The 19,029-nt window shown below is 38.7% G+C and overlaps 1 protein-coding gene across 11 annotated transcripts in view; it reads right to left on the bottom strand.

Moving 5' to 3' along the window:
• Ccser2 (coiled-coil serine rich protein 2) overlaps positions 1-19,029 on the bottom strand; it is a 110,248-nt gene that overhangs the window by 66,141 nt on the left and 25,078 nt on the right. For 10 of the 11 annotated variants that reach the window (XR_002384355.2, XM_021231531.2, XM_021231533.2 and 7 more), the window contains exons 2-3: positions 15,258-16,710; positions 14,036-14,232 (exon numbers count right to left, since the gene is read on the bottom strand). Coding sequence is in view for 9 of the 11 variants with exons in the window: in XM_021231531.2 (XP_021087190.1) it covers positions 14,036-14,232; positions 15,258-16,671 (1,611 nt within the window). In the remaining 2 variants the exon portion in view is untranslated. Of the gene's footprint in view, positions 1-8,804; positions 8,878-14,035; positions 14,233-15,257; positions 16,711-19,029 lie in introns of those variants that run through there. The other variant, XM_040747680.1, reaches the window with a different exon arrangement.

Raw genomic sequence — 19,029 nt, 5'->3', positions numbered from 1 at the left:
GACCACCATGAATTACCAACCACGAAATTCCAATGTTAAAATATTCAGTAGCAGAAAAACATTTAATAAAAGCTGATGTGTTACAGCAAAAGTTTAGACTTTTTTGGGGGAAGCATGTGAAATTTGTGTGTAAACATGCTTTGTCCTTTTCAGGAGCCATCTATAAAAGCATTAAAAGCAATCTCTATAGGGTTTTAAGTTGTAAGTTTAGGTAATACCCTTAGAGTATTTTTATAAAATCTTAAAAGGAGGATCTTGTTTTTATAGATCCCAAGTAACATGTTAATATGCCCTGTCAATTATTAGCAGTGTGAAACAAATATCTGCATTTTATTTAGTGGAAAAATAACTTCTGTAGGATTTTTATCATTAAGGGATTATTTTTATGAGCTAAGGTCTTAGCAGTCACATTATTCAAAAAGCTACTAGCCTTCTCTGTTTCAGGTGCTACTTTTTTATTCATCTATTTATTTCACATCCCAGCTGCACCCTCCCTCCATTCCTCCCCTCACATCCCCCCAACCTCCACCTCTTCCCTCTCCACCCAGGAAAGGGAAGGTCTCCCATGACTATCAATAAACCATGGCATATCAAGTTGCAGTATGACTAAGCACCTCCCCATGTATTACGTACGCTTGGGCAAGGTGACCCAGTAAAATTCCTGCTGTTAGAAGTCCCACAAGAAGACCAAGCTACACAGCTGTAACATATAATATGCCTTGTGCCTAGGTCAGTCTCATGCAGGCTCCTGGAACAGTGGATAAGTAGCCTGAACTGGTCATCTCCTGTGACCAGATTGGTGTCTGGCCCAACTGTCATCAGACAGACATTATCCAACAACCCATGGAGGTAGATGCAGAGATCAACAGACAAACATAAGGTGGAGTTCCTTGCTCTAAAAATAATAGGGATAATAGTAATAGGGCTGGAGAGATGGCTAGGCTCACAACCAAAAACAGTAAAAACAAATAAATCCAATCTTATTAAAACATGTCAGTAATGCTGAACCACTGTCACCTCTGTCTCTAGAAAACACAAGAAGAAAAAGAAACCTGCCTAGGAAGAAAGCCAGTAAAGGACAGCACCTATGAACTTCTAAGTCCTAACGAGCCCTCTGCTTATTATTATATCTCCTTTTTAAATGAAAGAGGCAACAGCAAATCTCCAAGATATTTTGGGTTAGAATGGGTTTTTGTATGAAGATAACTCCCTAAGGTTATGAAGGCATACTCAGGTTAACAAAAATTGACTTAAAGATGTTTGTCTAAAACTGTAAAATGCTAATCTTCTAAAATTTACTAACTTGATATAAACTGCTAAAAGATATTCAAGACATGCAAATTAATAGTCAACCACCCTATAAATTATCAAATTCTTTAATACACTCAAAACTAAGTTGTTGTAGTCATACTAAGTACAAATATGATTAATTTAAAAAACAAGCTTTGCTCTTCTAAATGTGTTCTGAAGGTTAAGCCTAAAACAAGTAATTAAGAACAAAAAAAGTTTAAAATCAGGCATAAAAACAATTGCCTGGTCAAGTTATGCATCTATCCAATCACACACTAGCAACATTAGTAATATAGAGAAATTTTCTATTGTCTTTATTGCTAAAACTTCATTTTTAAATTTATATGTTTGCACAACATAACGAAAAATTTAAAAATAACTTAAACAGGATTGGGATACATTTAAAGGAAAAACAGAAATCAATAAAGTATTTTTCGATTATTTTTCTGGGCAGACTGGAGCGATAGCTTGGCAGTAAGAGCACTGGCTACTCTTCCAGAGGACCCAGGCTCAATTCCCAGTACCCATATGTTATCTCACAACTGTTTTAACTTCAGTTCCAGGGAATCAAACGCCACAGACAAATGTGCCCATAATATAAAAATATATAAAATACTTTTAAAAGAATATTTTTCCAGAAAATATGGTGAGAAAATGCAAACATAAAATATATGTATCTTAAATCCCCTTGGAGGCCAAGAAGAGTTTAACCAAAAGGACAATCAGTAAGAATTAGATTATTTTAAAGTTTTCCACCTACAACTATATGGATACAATATGTAAATCTGTTATATCAAATTGTCTTCAGAATGTAGTAAAAACTAAAGTCTTTGATCAAATACTTCCTCCACCAAACTGTTATGCTTTGATACTGCTACCATTTTATTTCTTACAGTATCAGCTAAACAGGCACTTTCATGCTTGCATAGAAAAACCCAATTGTTTCTACATCAGATTTTCGATGATTACTTAAGGTATTTATAAATATCCTGTTACCTAGGAGGAAAGTGTTCTTAAACTCATAACTATGATTATTCTAAATTTTGAAAATACCAAACTTTAAATTTAAAGACTTAAGTTTAAATCTTTAAAAGTTAATGACTATTGTTAATTAAAGAATTTTATGCTTTTTACTTTTATGCTTTCCCCTGGACTGATAACAGATCAGACTCTGGCAAGAGAGGAAGTTAAAGGAGGCTCATGAGAGCCTATCCTCTATTAAACACAAATTTTATACAGTATTCCAAGCTTCTAACACATAATTAACAGTGAATGGACATCAGCTTGATATCTGCAAATACGGCTGTCTATGTCTTGGACCATTCTCTGCTGTCAGGAATGGAAAGATCTGTGCTCAAAACACAATACAGGCATGCACAATGCTTCTCCCTAACTAATCTGCTACAAAACACAGCCCCAGGAATGGCAGGGGACCCTGGAAATGCCAGTAAAACACCACTGTATCTTATCTGGAGCTTAACTTTGTCAAATAGCTCTATTGTAGAATATTTAAGATGTGTTACATTCACTTATGCTGTGCAATATTTGATTAATGATGTTGTGTTTGCCTGCCTAAATACCTGATTGGTCTAATAAAGAGCTAACTGGCCAATAGCCAGGCAGGGGAAAGAAATAGGTGGAACTGCCAGGCAGAGAGAATAAATAGGAGGAGAAATTTAGGCTTGAGAAAAGGAAGAGCTAGGAGTGAGAAAAGGAGAGGATGCCACCAGGGGTCAGCCCCCCAGCCACACAACCAGCCACAGAGTAAGAAGGGAAGAAAGACATATAGAATAAAAAAAAGTAAAAAGCCCAGAGGCAAAATATGGAAGAGAAACAGACTAATTTAAATTAGAACAGCTGGCTAGAAACAAGCCATGCTAAGGGTGGGCATTCATAAGTAAGAAGACATCTCAGTGTATTTATTTGGGAGCTGGGTGGCAGGCCCCCAAAATTTAAAAAACAAAAACAACTATTTAGCATTTTATATATTTCTTTTCTAGGACTCTTATTACAATTAAATATTAATAATGATCCTACTTATGCTAGCAAATAATTTGAGAAATTTTAATATTAACCATGTTAGTAAAACTCCTTGTTATCCATGGGGTCAAGCTATTATGGAATGACATCATCAGATACTTAATTGTCAAATAACTAAATAAATAAAAAGGGGGTTGTTTATACCCACTTATATCCTCACATGCGATTTATCTATGCTAAGTTTAAAAGGAATTCTGTGGCCTGCACACAGAACTCCACAAAGGAAAGTAGACAGTGCCCCAAAAGACAAAAGGGAGGGAGGGACAGGGGGAGGCAGAGAGAGAGAGGTGGGAAAGGAAAGAGAGAAGGGAGGGAGGGAAGGAAGGAAGGAAGGAAGGGGGAGGGTAAGAAGGGATGCAAGAAAAGATAACTTTATAGGAAAATTGGGTTATAACATATTTATTGTGCATATGTGTATGTGCACAAGGACGGAGGGGAGGCCATGCAGGAGTGAGTACGAGTGAATGAGAACGAATATGCAGGTGCATACATGACACAGAACAACAGAGAGCAGAGGAGAACGTTGGCAAGTAGTCTCTGTCCTTCACCTACGGGCCCTCCAGCACTGAGGCCATCAGGCTCCAGGAAGCACTTTTACCAGCTGAGCCATCTCAGCTGCTGGATCGTAGTTACAACTCAAGAGAAATTGTTGGGAAGATATTCAATGTACTTACAATAAATGTGCAAGTATACGCTGACTCTCTTTTTTCTCTTTATTTCTTTCACAGAGTCACCTGTAACCAAGGTATTTCTTGTAGGGAGTGGAGGAAGGCCTAAGGGAATGTGCCAGCAGCAGAGGAAGTCCTGAGTGAATGTGTGCCATGCCAAGGATCCCAATGCCTTAGACCCATGAGAACTGCTAATCTTCTCTGTTTCATGTGTGAGTGTTCACAGTACAGGCAGAAACTATCAACCATCACTTCCTCTTCTGGGATTGACTGCAACCTGAGACTGCTCCCCTGCAAGGATCTACGACAATTAGTTAAATTCACCTCCTTGTTCAGTCACTTACTATAAACCCAACTCATTAGCCAGCTATATACAGTAAACCCACCTCAACAATTCAGATGAATAAAATAAAGGCACTAGGTTTGCAGGTAGCGGCTGTTGATGCCCTTGGAGTATCATCACCAACGTGAGCACAGTATGACTCAGCTTTTCTATGCATCTGTCCTTTGTTCATTCCCTTCTTGCCCAGTCAGGTCAACCCCTGAAGCCATATAGCACATGGCAACTTACAGTAGCAGCCAATCATGTAGTAGGTTGTGGCCTCAACAATAAGCCCTAGTCAACTTGTACATCACTGAATTTTAAGCCTTTTAAAATTTTATTAAGTTCTACAGGTTTGTGATATTGTAAAAGTGGGTGACAGATTTTAGTTAAGACATGCTTAATAAAATGAAACATGAATGCATTAGTAGCACAGATATGATGTATTTAGTAGTTGCCATAGCGGTATTAATAACTAGCACTTTTTTATTTTTATGATTTAATTATTGACAGAGAGACAGTGTGCATGTGTGCCGGGGCAGGCATGCAGAGGTTGGAGGACAGTATGCAGAAATCGGCACTCTCCTTCACTGGATGGGTCCTGAGTTGGCGGAAAGTGCCTTTACCTGCTGAGCCACCTCACTGGTTCCTTCCCTGTTTCTTCAAATGCTGTCATCTGGCTTGCACAGAGCACTAACATTCCTGTTTCCTCACCTACCTCTCTGCTGATTCCCTGGTCAAGCCTCACACATGAGAAGAGGCGTTTTGAAAAGTCCCAAAGAAGGGGAAATTTTAGTTGAGATGTTTTATAAGAAAAGAAGTTTGCCTAATGATGTATATAATGAGTACAAGAGAGATAAGGAAAGAAAACATCTGGTTAAAGATTATTAGACTAGTCAATCAGCCGGGCAGGTAACCCTAGCTTCCCAAAAGGAGTTCTCCATCTTATTAAAGTCTGTCAGTGAGCTGTTGACACACTTTATCGAGAATGAATAGCTAGCACTTTTGTATGCATAAGTTTAAGAATAACTGAACAAGTGCTGGAAAAGACAGAAGATGACAAAAGCATCTATCTAAATTACAAAAAGAAATATTACTAGGACTGCTATAGCAATGTGTTAATTGCAAAATATTAGAAATAATCCTGATATTCATTGTTATTAGAGTAACTGAATAAATATGTATCAACAAAATAATGTGGTATGACTCGTATGAAAAAATAGGAACATACCCACGAAATGACATGAAATAAATACTTTAAATAAATTAAGAAATAAAGAAAGCCTGAAGTTTAATACAAACACTAGCAAATGACCCTTAATTATGGCAAACTGTTAACCACCAAAGAGAGGTTGAGAACTAAACAAACAAAGGAAACCTGAAAAGTAGTATTTAAGCTACAAACTGTTAAGAATAAAGCTGAAAAGCAAGGCATGACCCATGCATGCACACATACAGAAACGTTTATAGCACACACTATGACCCTAATACACACACATGTCATGGTTAGGTTTCTCAGCTGAAAAAGGAGTTAAAAAGAAGGAAAAAGAAAGACTAGAATGAACTCTGTGCTAATAGGTGGAGTTGAAGGTACCACTATGGATACTGAATAGCAGAAATTACACACAATTCCTAACTACTTTTACCATGATGCTTAAAAATCAATGACATGAAAAAAGTGCACACCTAGTCCTCAGTTGGGGTTTCTGAATCTATTTATAGAAGTAAAGATTCTACAAGACAAACCTAGGACCTCCTGGTGCCAAAACAAGGAATGTCATTCAGAAACACACAGGATCTGTCATAAACGTACTCCTATTAGTTAGCAAAAACAATTGAATAACAAACAATACTGCAGAAATAGGGAGTAAGTGTCTATCAGTCCATAGTGACATGAATCACCTTAAACAGACAGGAAATAGGTTAGCTCTTTCTTACATCAAAATTCCAATTTAAAAAAAATCGAAATCCTAACACTGGAAAAGATGATGTTTGCACACTCTCAAAGTATCTGCACAAAATAAACAGAAACATAAATCTGCATTTGAAAAACTTGATGGGTATTACTTCATTTATCTGAACAAAGTAGTATCAATATAAGTATCAAATAAGAAATCATGCACTTCCTGATAGGCATGAAAAGGGGCGCAATATCATTTCCGTGGCATTCTTGCCAAAAAAAGCATAATCACAATCTCATTATAAGGAGTCACTCATACTGGAGATTATTCTAAAAACAAAGGATCCATACTCTTCAAAGATACCAAGATTATGGAAGAACAACAAAACAAAAACAAGCAAACAAACAAACAAAAAAACAGCCATTACCACAGGTCAGATGAATTAAGGAGACAGGACAAGCTAACAGGATGAAGGGCCTTGGAATGGAGTCTGAACAGACATCAGATGTTGGCAGCAACACTGACAAAATTTTTAAAAAGGTGTGAACCTGATTTGGGACTAAATTCAACTAAATGGTTGGCATAGATATGAACCAGGTTATCCTGGGATGGGCCGGCAGGTATTTGATACCAGGGATATATACATAGTAGAAGAGGACTCCTGAAAGTTATTCTCTGATCACATGAATGTGTGCTCACAGCATGAGTGTGCGTGCACGCGCACACGCGCGCTCACACACACACACACACACAGAAATGTAATTAAAAATTAAGAATCCCTCTGTAAACAACCTCAGAGCTTGGAGATGTCCCCAAATAATCTAATGTAACCTCTCATGAGGGAAGAACACCACAGGTTATAAGTTATGAGACAGTAACTCTATAGGCAAGATCAAAATTTGTGACCTAATGTTCTTAGGCTACTTTCTACTGCACCATATATTAAAATATGGAGGCCCCACAAACCGCCTTTCAGTCTCTACCTCCATGTAACCCAAGGCAAGGTATTCAGTTCACAGGTTCTGAGAATATCTACCTGACTCCTCAGCAATAAAAGACTAGGGTAATGTCACCTAAATGGCCCTAGAAATGTAAGAACTTGGAGGCAGTAGGTCCTGGCATTTGCTTTAGAACAATGAAAGATAATAGCTTGGGGTGTTTTAAAATATAAATTGCTTATTTGGAATGGAACAGCAACTTTAGCAACTCTTAAAAGTCATCCAATTAGTGAAATAGATTTACTTTTTAGCTTCATTGTCCTTTTGAACAAGTCTTTAATACCTGTCTAATCTAGTTTTGAAAAGTCAAACCTCCTTAGTCTTATTAACCAGGCACCTATGTTAGGAATAACATCTAATGGAGACATGGTTATGGGCATTGCTTTTTGTTAACAAATTACTTTGGGGGGATCAACATGGGCTGTCTTTGTATAGTCTTGGTTGTTCTGGAACTATCTCTGTAGACTAGGCTGGCCTCAAACTCATAAAGATCTGCCTGGCTCTGACTTTGGAATGCTGGGATTAAAGGCATGCACCATCACTGCCCGGCTAACAAGTAACTTTTAAATTTGTTCTGTTTAATACAAAGCCTTTAGCCTGGAAGTTTAAACAGTACACCAACTCTGTATTTAAGGAAGACAAATAAATATTCCAAAAAATGTGTTTAATATCACAGATACAAAAAGTGTATATGAGCATTTGAAATAGAAATATTTATAGAGTATTTACTACTGTGTCAATATCACTACCTTTAAAATATTTGCAAATATTTGCAGGTTTAGCTTGGAATAACAGGTTTTCTCCTGCCTTCCTAGCTCATTCTTCTAACTTCATCCCTAACTCCTCTCCACCTCCCACTTATACTCAGCTATGATGCTATTTTTCATCATGACTTAATGATACCCACACACTACTGCACAGGCTTTTCCTGTGCTAACATGTTCACCTTCATGGATACCTTGGCCAACAGATCAACTCTGTACGTATTACTCAAAGCTTCATTCTAATGTCAATCCCTCTTTAAAACAAATGCATTCTCTTCCCCCACCTCTCTTTTCTCCTTCTCCAACACAGTCACACCTCCCTTCCATTATCTGTAGCCCTCATGTACACTAATAATAGTTTATCACTTTTAAATCCATGCTGTGATCATCTGTTTATATGGTACCAGAATCTGAACTCATTAAAGATAAAGACAACTTTATAAGAACTTAACAGTATTCCTGCAACACAGTAGAAACTTAAAAAATAACTACTAAATTAAACTTCAGATTGCAATATACCCAATGTAGTATAGCATTCACTATTAATAAATGAGGTAATTCTGTTTAAAGGGTCAAAACAACTATATTTGATAAATTTAAGATTATTCAAAGGTGAGTTACATTACTGGGACAAGAAAGAACTTTTACTGGTAATTCAATATGGGAAAACATTTGGGGAGAGAGCAGGCTTCTTTCTCTCGCTATAAGGGATACATATCTGTAGCAACTGCACTGGATAGATCCTTCTATTCTCTCAAGTTCTGGATTCAGTATCATAGAACAGCTAGAGGGATGGAGAGGAGTTTGAAATTCCCATTTACCTATTTTAAGACCGTCTCAACTTTCTGTAAGCCGTCCCTCACCTTCCCATCTACACTAGCACCACATTTTACTGGCAGCTTGCTATTATGACACGTGATGCCTTAGAAACTCACTTTCTAAAGATGTTATGTCACAATATGCATGGAAAATACAACCAGCAATAAACAGTAGCTGCAGTTTAGGGATTTCTGTTTAACTGAATGGCAATATTTATGGGGCCTTTCATGGCATTCATTTCAATAAAGATTTACTGAGACTTTAGAACCTAAAACCACATTATTGGCTTGGATATCAGGCTTGAGAATGTAAGGGGTTATAAAGACTTCCATAGACAGGGAAGACTGGAAGCCAGGATTTAGTCTGATATTGTAAGTGAGCCACATGGGGAACACCTATGAACATGTACACACACACACACAAGATTTCCTGCTGGGAACAACTCTGTGACAGGAATTAGCATACCAAGCCCCTGAAACTTGGTTTTATGATTCTATTTATGATGAAAAAGAACCAGAGCTCCTAGAGATGTAGCTATTCCTGGGGTTAGAGTAAACAAAGAATAAGAAAGACTAAACCACCTTATACAAGAAACAAGGAATAACACAAGAATGGAATCCAGGAATAACACAGGAATGGAACACTAAAGCCAAATCCATGGAGCACACTAGCAGGAAACAGACTAAAACCAATGGGTGATTCTAATGTGTCTGATTACCAAAGAATACCAAAGAATGTGTTGCTGGTCAAGTGGAGAAATCTGAGTGAAATGCAAAGACTAGGTAGTTGTAATGTATACATGTTCATGTCATGATCTGAATGATTATTCTATAGACATGGGAAAACAATCTTATCTCTAAGAAATATATACTAAAGCATCAGAGGGACAGGGGACATCAGGTAAGGAAATAACTCTCAATAGGCTCAAGGGGGAAGGCATTTGCTTTGCTTCTTTGCTTTTTGGTTTGTTTTTTTGTTGTTGTTTTTTGACAGGAACTTTTGCTATATGTTGCCCAGGCCGATCTCAAACTCATACACCTCCTGCCTCCAGATGGAAAGATGTAAGCATGCACCACCATCTGGCCAATCTCTTTATGAAACCACACCATGTTCTACATCATTTTGTAGAGACCATTAACACTGTGTTATTGATTTTATGTTAACACTATAACATCATGAATATAAAAGAATGGGGACTATTCCATATTCGCTTCAATAGAAAAGCAAGAGAAGCTATAAATTCACCATGAAAGAAAAAGACAAAAGTGGGACTGGCAAGATGTCTCAGCAGGTAAAGTACTTTACCACCTAGCCTAAGGACCTGAATTTATTCCACAGGACTCACATGGTAGAAAGAGAGAACTGACTCCTGCAAGTTATCCTCTGACTTCCGTATGCAAGATGCTCTCATGTACACACATTAAACAATTAAGTAAATGTAATAAAAACACAAAAACTCCTAAGAATCGAAGTTTAGCCAGAAAATAGCCTCATGAAACACAAATCAAATCTTTAACGTAAAATATTGAAGGGTAAGTTAAATGAGACTAAGATCATACACATAATTAATTAAAGATTACTTTTACAATCCCTAAGTTTCCTCTGAAACTCAAAGACAATACATATCAAATTTGGTATTTTTCACTTCCCTTTCTATTTCTGAATAACAAAAATTCCAAAATTTATTACAATCAATGGAATTCATAAAGTCACATAAATTACTAAGAGTCTCATAAGACCCAGTGCACATTTAAATCCCAGTGATATCTATCTGCAATCACCAGGACAACAACCCAAATACAGCCACTTGCCTCTAAGAAAAGAGAAGACTCATTTGAAATAAAAATATGTCAGCATCATCAAATGGAGGCCTGAGTGTTTGTTAGTGTCAAGTAATCTGCTTCTAAAGTGAAATAGCTGGTTTAAATAAGGAGTTACGCTGGCCTACTATTTGAAAACAAGGCAAGGTTGAAAAAACACAAAACTCAACATGTTCCGAATGGACTGCTTAGAACACCTCCTTGGCCATCCTGTTTTAATCACTCTAGGAAGGCTGGGAGCTCAAGTCCTCAATCCCAGAACTCTGGGAATGTGAATAAGGATCTCACAGTACATGCTAACTTAACCTGGGGTACATAGCAAGACAAAGCCTCCAATTTTTTAACTTTCCTTTTATTTATTCTTTATGCCTTTTGCATCATGCATCTCGATCCCATTCATTTCCCTGTCCCTTCATATCCACCCTATATCCTTGCAGCACCCCTCCCCAAGCAAAATTTATGAGGAAAAAAGAAAGGGGAAAAAAATCTCATAATGAAAGCTATAGTGTGATACAGTGAGTCACACAGTAGGCCCTTTTGTCCATGCGTCTTTATTTGCAAGTGTTCATTGCAGAGTCATGGGTCTGGTTTGAGGCCTCTGAGTCCTGCTACACTATCGATGATGGGTCCTCACTGGAACTTGTCTTATTTATCCTGTTGTTGCCCTGTACTGTGGAAATCCTGCAGTTTTGGGTATGCATGACTGGCCCCTTCATATGCTCCAGCAGACCACAGATGGGGTGGATATTGGGGTGGGCCAACTCATGAGCCTGGTTCTGGGCCTGGTGGTTGCAGGATTGGTCAGTCTGCCAGCTCTCGCTCGTCCTCACCACCAGGGTGAGCAGGGCTGGGTCTCCCACACCTACACCTTCAGGGCCAGCTCTACTGTGTTGCTCAGGCATAGCATAGGGGCCACTCTCCCACCACCCTGAGTACTGCATCAGATGAAGGGCAGGGCCAGCTCTCCAGCTCTAATGCCCTCAGGGATAGCTCTCCCATGGCTCAGGCATTGATGAGGGTGGGGTATTTCTGTCCTGTCTCACATGGCAGGTGAGTAATGGCTCTTCCATGTTCACAATATCAGGGCTGAATCACCCACACCTCTGTCAACAGGCAGGCTCTACTGTGCTGCCCATGAGAGGTGCAGGGTGAGGTGCAGTGCCTGCTCTCCTGAGTGTTGTAGCTGGTGGTGGGCAGGGCCAGCTTTCCCACCTGCCTCAGGCACTGATGGGGGGCACACAATCTCCCCCATGCACAAGACCCAAGGCTAAATTCACAACACGACTGGTGGGTGGTTTCCTCTAAACTGCGTCAGTAGTGACAACCAGCTACAATCTAGAGAAATGTCCCTTATAGTAACCTGGACTGGAATTAACACTGTTGCAAAGCTCAAGAAGAGAAAGAGCATGCTAAAGTTCATTTGGAGTTAGGTTACAAGTATTGACAGGAATTATTTAAACAAAGGAAAAGAAATTGGAAAAACAGAAAAAGGAAGACACTTAAAAATAGTAAGATGTCAGAGTAAAGTACATCCTTGGTTAAAAGAAAAAAACAAAACTATTTTAAAATAAATTATCTGCTAAAGATCAAGAAGGTTTACTGTAAAAGGGAGGGAAATTTACAAATAAAACTGACAAACTATACTGATATCTGGGCACAAACAGGGAAGACAAAATACATCAGCCAAGACAGGGCAGTTCAGTTAAGACCAAACAGTTAAGTGATGTATCATGAGAACAAAGGAAGCTGAAAATATTCAGAGGAAAAATATGAACACCCATCCAAAACAGTAGGTCCACTATCAAGGCAGACCTCAACATGCTGCTGGTGATCCTCTATCCTTCCTCAGACCATCTTCTCCTTGCACCAGAAAAGAAAAATGTCAAAATTGGGCATGGTAGTGCACACCTTTAATCCCAGCTTGGGAAGCAGAGGGAAGCAGAGCTCTATGAATCTGGAGTCACCCTGCTCAACACACAGTTGTGGGACTATCTGGCCTACACAGTGAACCCCAGACTCAAAAGTCAGAGAGGAAAACGAGGAGTCACCATCTTGTTCTGAAGTACAGTGTGAATACTCCTTGCTTCCTAACTGTTATTCTCAAGCACAGTAACCAAAACACACTCGTGGATTTTATCACCAAGGTCATCCATGTACATTCTAAACTGTAGAGAGGGCCTTCTGTCCGTTATGATACTGAACCTTTAAAAACTGTGTCCTAAGTGGCCTACTACTGCCATCTACTGGAAAAAACATTGATAAACACTTCAATTACACATTTAAAAGGCCTCTTAATAAAGATTATAGTGAGTCTTAAACTGTAACTTGGACCTGGTCAGATGAAGATACTCTGTAAACTATATACACAAAGGCTTCTTTATGTCTGTGAAACCTAAAAGTCTCTTGCAGAACATCGTGTTTCTCCATGTCACAGGCTTATATGGATATAGAAAGTTTATGCTGCCTGAAAAGCCAGTTAGAATGTTACCTATCTACAAGCCAATTTGATTGCATGAAGATTTCTATTTTATATGCTAATAATTACACTGAGCCATTTAAAATATACCAGCTAAATTTTACGCGTGTGTCATTATCCATGTTACTTTTAATGCTTTGTAAAAGAGCTATGCATTAAAGCCCAGCAGCTCCTCTGGTTCCCACTTTCTAGAAACGGATTACATTTCCTATTCCCTGAGTACTTACGTGGGACCACAGACAAGCTCTGATTACCAGGCTGTGAATGACAGCACCTAGTGCCACTTGCAGGCCAAATAGAATACTCAAGAGTATAGCTGTCAACACTGTCTTCTTCTATCACAGGAATATGGGGCTTCAAAGACAAGGTCAGGCTCAGGGTCAAAGCAGCTTAGGTCACTAAAGGCAACTATCCTGGAGAGGTGCCCAGACTTGGTAAAAACAAGAGCCAAAACCTTCCATTGAACTAAGCCACACTGAGTTGTGGTAGAATGGTAGTACAGCCTACCACAGGGTTTGCCCACAGCTAGTGCTTGGCCATGGAGCAATGTTTCCATCAGGTCTCCTTCCTTTCTGTGGAACACTAGTGTTAGCACCATCCCTGACCTCCCTTCACCAAGTGGCACTTCTTAGTACAACTAAAATCATCTACCAGTCATACCCTTCACTTCCCTAAAAGACAGGTGAATCTGACCAATACCGAAAGCACAAATGCCTGGGTGTATAATGAATTGTGTGTGTGTGTGTGTGTGTGTGTGTGTGTGTATTAAAGTCGTGTCACATATTCTTGATGTTTTAGTTATACATTTTATAAGCCATTAACATACAAGTATGTCGTTAAATAAGAAGGTTGATTTCAAGGTTTAAAGTATTTATCAGTGTCATGTAACTTTCTATAATAGAGTAAAACTCGAAATGGGGCACAAATCCATACATACTATGCTGTTCATTTCAGAGGACTCATAGCTGCCAACAGGATGGACAGTTCCGATGGGTTCCAGGCCCTCTTCATCCCACATGTATGTTCCATCAGAGCTATCGGATGGAGAGAGTTCAAATGAAGACCCAGCTCTGTAATCCGTATCTGGTGAAATCAAGTTATTTCCAGAGGTATGCTTTGTACATTCACTCCTGTCTTCAAATGATTTTAAAAGAAAGGAAAAAGCATAAATTTAAAAAACAGTCATTTCTCATTTCTAAAGTATATGCTTTAATAATCCAATGTATTATAACAGCATTTGATTCAAAAACTGTAACTGTAGCATTTTTCTAAATTCTAAACAAACAACAAAAAAGCAGGCAAAGTTTTAAAAATAAGCTGCCGAACCACTTTGTAATAAACATAAAACTCACTTGCAACATTTCTCATATCCTCACATTTCTTTAATATTTCCCAAAATGCTGAATTTTAAGCACCATTCAGGAAATTCTCTTTCTCTGTGAATTGTTTAGCCTCACAGATGTGTCCTGAACAAGAAAAAATGTGTTCTAGACGTCTTCCATTTTGGAAGAGCTGCAGACTACAGGAGTCCAGCGCATCACTCTGTGTGACTAAGCATGCCTTTGTGCACTCCCTTCAGCATTCATTTTTCAGGATAATTGAACAAATAACCTTCACTCTGCACTAAGTACCAATACAGCCAAGTCTAGGAAGAGATGTTTAATAGGCACTCTCCTCAGTAATATTAAGTAAATAATGCTACACTGAAGTATCACCATAAGGACTGCTGACCAAAAACGTTCCCTAGGAGAGAAAGCATTCAACTGAATACAACCTGTTATCTGACTGGTGTTTGCTACAGCTTTACTCTTAGCGGACTGCACTGATGGCTACAGTGAATGGTAATGCTCAATGGCAAGTAATTCCAGGCAGAGCAGAGAAGACCACCTGAAAAGCACAGCTATACTACATGGGAATAAGTCTGAAGAAGACAGCCCCTAAAACAGCAGAGTCTGAAGAGTTTGGACTGTTTCTATCCTAGACAAGATGAAAGCAGGATCGAGACAAGCCACAAGGTTGATGTCCTGATGCGCCGCTTTTATCTAGACTGAGTCTTCTCCGTGAAACAGCATTTTGGAATCTATCACAAGACAATCCTAAATGTTAGCTGCTATAGTCACTAGGAGGAAGCACATAAATTTAAGGCTATTCATACTTACCAGAGACACTTATATCAATCCACTCATCAGCTCTGCTGAAGATCTGTTCATTTTCCTTAGGAGAATCAAATATATCTTTTGATGGTCCATTTTCACACTTTTCTTCTTTGAGAGTAATTTCCTCTGGAGTTATTCTAGTTCGGTTGGAGTCCTCTAAGTCTATAAAGTCATCACTGAAATCTTCACTTAAATCATTCTTATCAGAAGATGACAAAGATGACAAGGAAATATCATCCACATCATCACTCAGGTACCTAATTTTAGACTCATGCTTCATGGTCTTATCATTGTCTGTTCGATAGCTTTCATTTTCAACTAGTTCTTGGTCTTTACCGGTAGAGTCATCCTTCGCCAAAACCATAGCTTCTTCTTCTACACACATGTCAGCAGGTGAATTTTTATTACTATCAACTGTCATAGTCCCAGAAAATGGAGTTCGGCCAGATTTCAGTAGAGAGGGATGAACCATCCTATAACCCAACGTGGAAGATACACCTGGGCCATTGGATAAGGCCAATTTCTTTCCACCAGCAGCATAAGGTCTATTAAAACCAAACCCCAAGTGCTCATTCCCATTGAGTACTTCTGACTGCCGAGAATTTCTTGTGAGCATACCTGACCGGAGAGGCACTCGAACGGGTAGCTGTTGGTTCTGATAAGGCTTTGTAAGGTCTACAGCTCTGTTGAAGGAATGTGATCTGGTTATAGATGAAGGCGGGAGGAATGAATTCTGAATGGAATGTGAAAAACTTTGTGACCTTACCATTTTTTCACAAGTAATAGATTTAGTGTTGTCTGGGGACTGTGCTAAACTTTCACCAGAACTACTTCTGGTGGCACAGGAGTTCACTCTTGGCTTCTGCATGTTACCGGGTGATTGGTTCCTATAAAACGTATTCAAATGTGACTTCGCATTGACCGAAGAATATGAAGTCCTTCCTAGAAATGTGCCTTTGGTGAATTTGCCCAAGCTAGATGGTCCAGAAAAGGATTTTTGATTTAACTCCTCTGTAGATGACAAAAGCATGGTGGACGGTCTTGCTAACTTGGATGTGAACAAAGAAGCACTTTTCAAGCCTCCCTTTATCCCATTCCCATCCGGTGTTCCTGGAGCAGGAGCATGTTGCTCGGGATCAATTAGTTTACCATGTGCACTCTGAATACTATTAAGTTCTGCTGTATTTTGTGAACCAAGTTGGTATTTATTTGCTTGTCTCCAATTAAATGAATGGGACAATGAACAATCAGAGCCATTATTTTTGATGTAACTTTTGACATTACTGTTCTTGGAAGTCCCTAATAAAGTCACAGTGGCCCCATTTGGCACTGGCTGCAGTGTACTTCTCACAGATTTTGTTCCATATTTTGGCAGCCTGGAACCCAAAAACGTCTTGATTTGTGTTTTTTCTTCCATGAGCTATAAGGTACATTTGTTCTTAAAACTTGACAGAATCTGTGGGGAGAAAAAAAGGAAGATTAAACATTATTAAATAAGTATAATTACATGGATCTAAGTATGTACTTATTAATTATATGCAGAAAATTACTCATAATTCCTATATAAAATAATCAAGATTTTAAGATAAATTTAATCTTGAATTTTTTTAATTTTAAAGATCTTTATTATATATAGTGTTCTACCTGCATGTATGCCTGCAGGCCAGAAGAGGGCACCAGATATCATTACAGACGGTGTTGTGAGTCACCGTGTGGTTGCTGGGAAATTAATTGAGAACCTGTGGAAGAGCAGCCAGTGCTCTTAACCTCTGAAGCATCTCTCCAGCCCCAAAATCTTTAATAAACATAGTACATCAAGACTGAGAAATTAAAGTGTTTTGTAGACCTATGCTTGGTGGTGGCTACTTTGAGCCATTAATGTACTAAAAGGACTGTGAGTTCAAATTAGATTCTGCAGTGGTGTCAAGATCAAGCAGCCATGATTGTCCTAAATATTAAAAGAAACAGTATCAATACCCATGCCAGACAACTGCTTTTTTCCCATTTTGATAGGGGCCTTTATCACAAAACATACTTCCATACTCACAAACACTTTCAGAATAGTTGTAGGAAAATTGGTAACAATAGTTCAGCACATGTAAATATCATTTTCAATTGCTAAGTAATACATAATAAAGATTCCATCATGTAATGTCTCCTGCCTGCAGAAGTAGACTGAGGAGATAATGCTGGCCTTTTACTTCTCCGTCCTTACTTTTGTGTCTAAAGTAAGCATGACACATGCTATTCCACAGTAGCTACTAAAAAGGAGTCGAAGGCCAGAGACACTGTCACTACAAAGTGCTTCAGGGTTTGCCAACTGTGAGGGGGAGAAATGTTAGAATCTGAATTACTTCATATAGCAATATTATGGAGTTGTAAATACACAACTAATTGCAGAACAAATAACCTGTGGTCTTAGAATGAAATCATTTCGATGTCTCATGTAGATTTCCTAAACCTGAATATCTGTGTGAGCCCTGCTATTTTCATTGGTAGTAGACCTTCTGTCTGAATACTCAGGAGACTTTGTCCTACATTTTCTTATAGCTCTCAAATAAGCAAGCATTGTGATTCTGCCTCATTTCAGAGGCCTTTGACGCACTTCACCTGGTATGTCTTTAAAAATGCAATTACTAACCATTTGAAAAAGTTCATGTTGGTTATATCTCTAATCATATAATCTGTGAGATACTTTAATAAATTCTGTTTCTGAGCTTTAATGGGGAACTAAGCATGGCTGGCACAGAGCTTGGAAATGTCTGAGATTCCCTGAGTTCATTTCCATAATATTTTTAAGTTACAGCATAATTACCAAATTGGCATGGTACATGTGAAAAACTAGTAAATCCAAGTTTCTTGGTTGAAAAGGAATCCACAGCTGAGTAAGAACTCAGAAATAGGAACAATTGCCGGACGGTGGTGGCGCACGCCTTTAATCCCAGCACTCGGGAGGCAGAGGCAGGAGGATCTCTGTGAGTTCAAGGCCAGCAGGCTGGACGGACAGCCTCCAAAACAATACAGAGAAACCCTGTCTCATAAAAACCAAAAAAAAAAAAGAAAGAAATAGGAACAATTATCATTGAACAGTACATAAGTAGCATCATGTCTATCATTTTATCACTAATTACTTAATCTCCACAATTATGGGGTGATAGTTTTTCCCATCTCCCTTAGCTAACTCAAGTCTAAAAAGTAAGATAATCTCCATAAACCACCAAAGATGATTTGGATTAACTTCTGATTTCAATGTCAGTACAGACTACCTCCAATGACAAAGGAATGAAATCTACTGGGAGGTGCGCCATCAGGGAGGGGCACGCATGAAGGAGGGGAAGTGGGAAGCTAATGTTATAGGAGAAGCATGAAGACTGCAGGGCCAGGTTGCCCCATTCTGCAAGAGAACAGTCAAACCTGCCCCTTGGCAAACTCTTTTCATGTCCATTACATTGTCCTCTAAGAAGCCACCCACTCAGCTTCTACATTTAGTACTGCAAGGAGCTTTGCAGGTTACAAACTGCTTCAATTTTAGGAATTTAATAACCAAAAATTTGCTGCTTCATCTAGAGGCAAGTAACTGAACAATGCTAATGACTAAACAGGCGTAAGCAGTCATGTCTGAAACTTGCTTTCACATTCAGACTCTCCACCATAATTTCAAATGTTCTGTTGGTTTGTTTTTAATTTGTATTATTCATTTACTTCCCCTCACATCCTCTTTGCCCGGTTTTTCCTGGCTGTCATATGTAATATAAGCTGACTCAAATGCTTGACT

Source organism: Mesocricetus auratus, unplaced genomic scaffold (assembly GCF_017639785.1).
Source record: "Mesocricetus auratus isolate SY011 unplaced genomic scaffold, BCM_Maur_2.0 Super-Scaffold_100006, whole genome shotgun sequence".
Classification (NCBI taxonomy): domain Eukaryota; kingdom Metazoa; phylum Chordata; class Mammalia; order Rodentia; family Cricetidae; genus Mesocricetus; species Mesocricetus auratus.
Note: the sequence above shows the minus strand (reverse complement) of the source record. Positions and strands in the feature narration are given on the sequence as shown.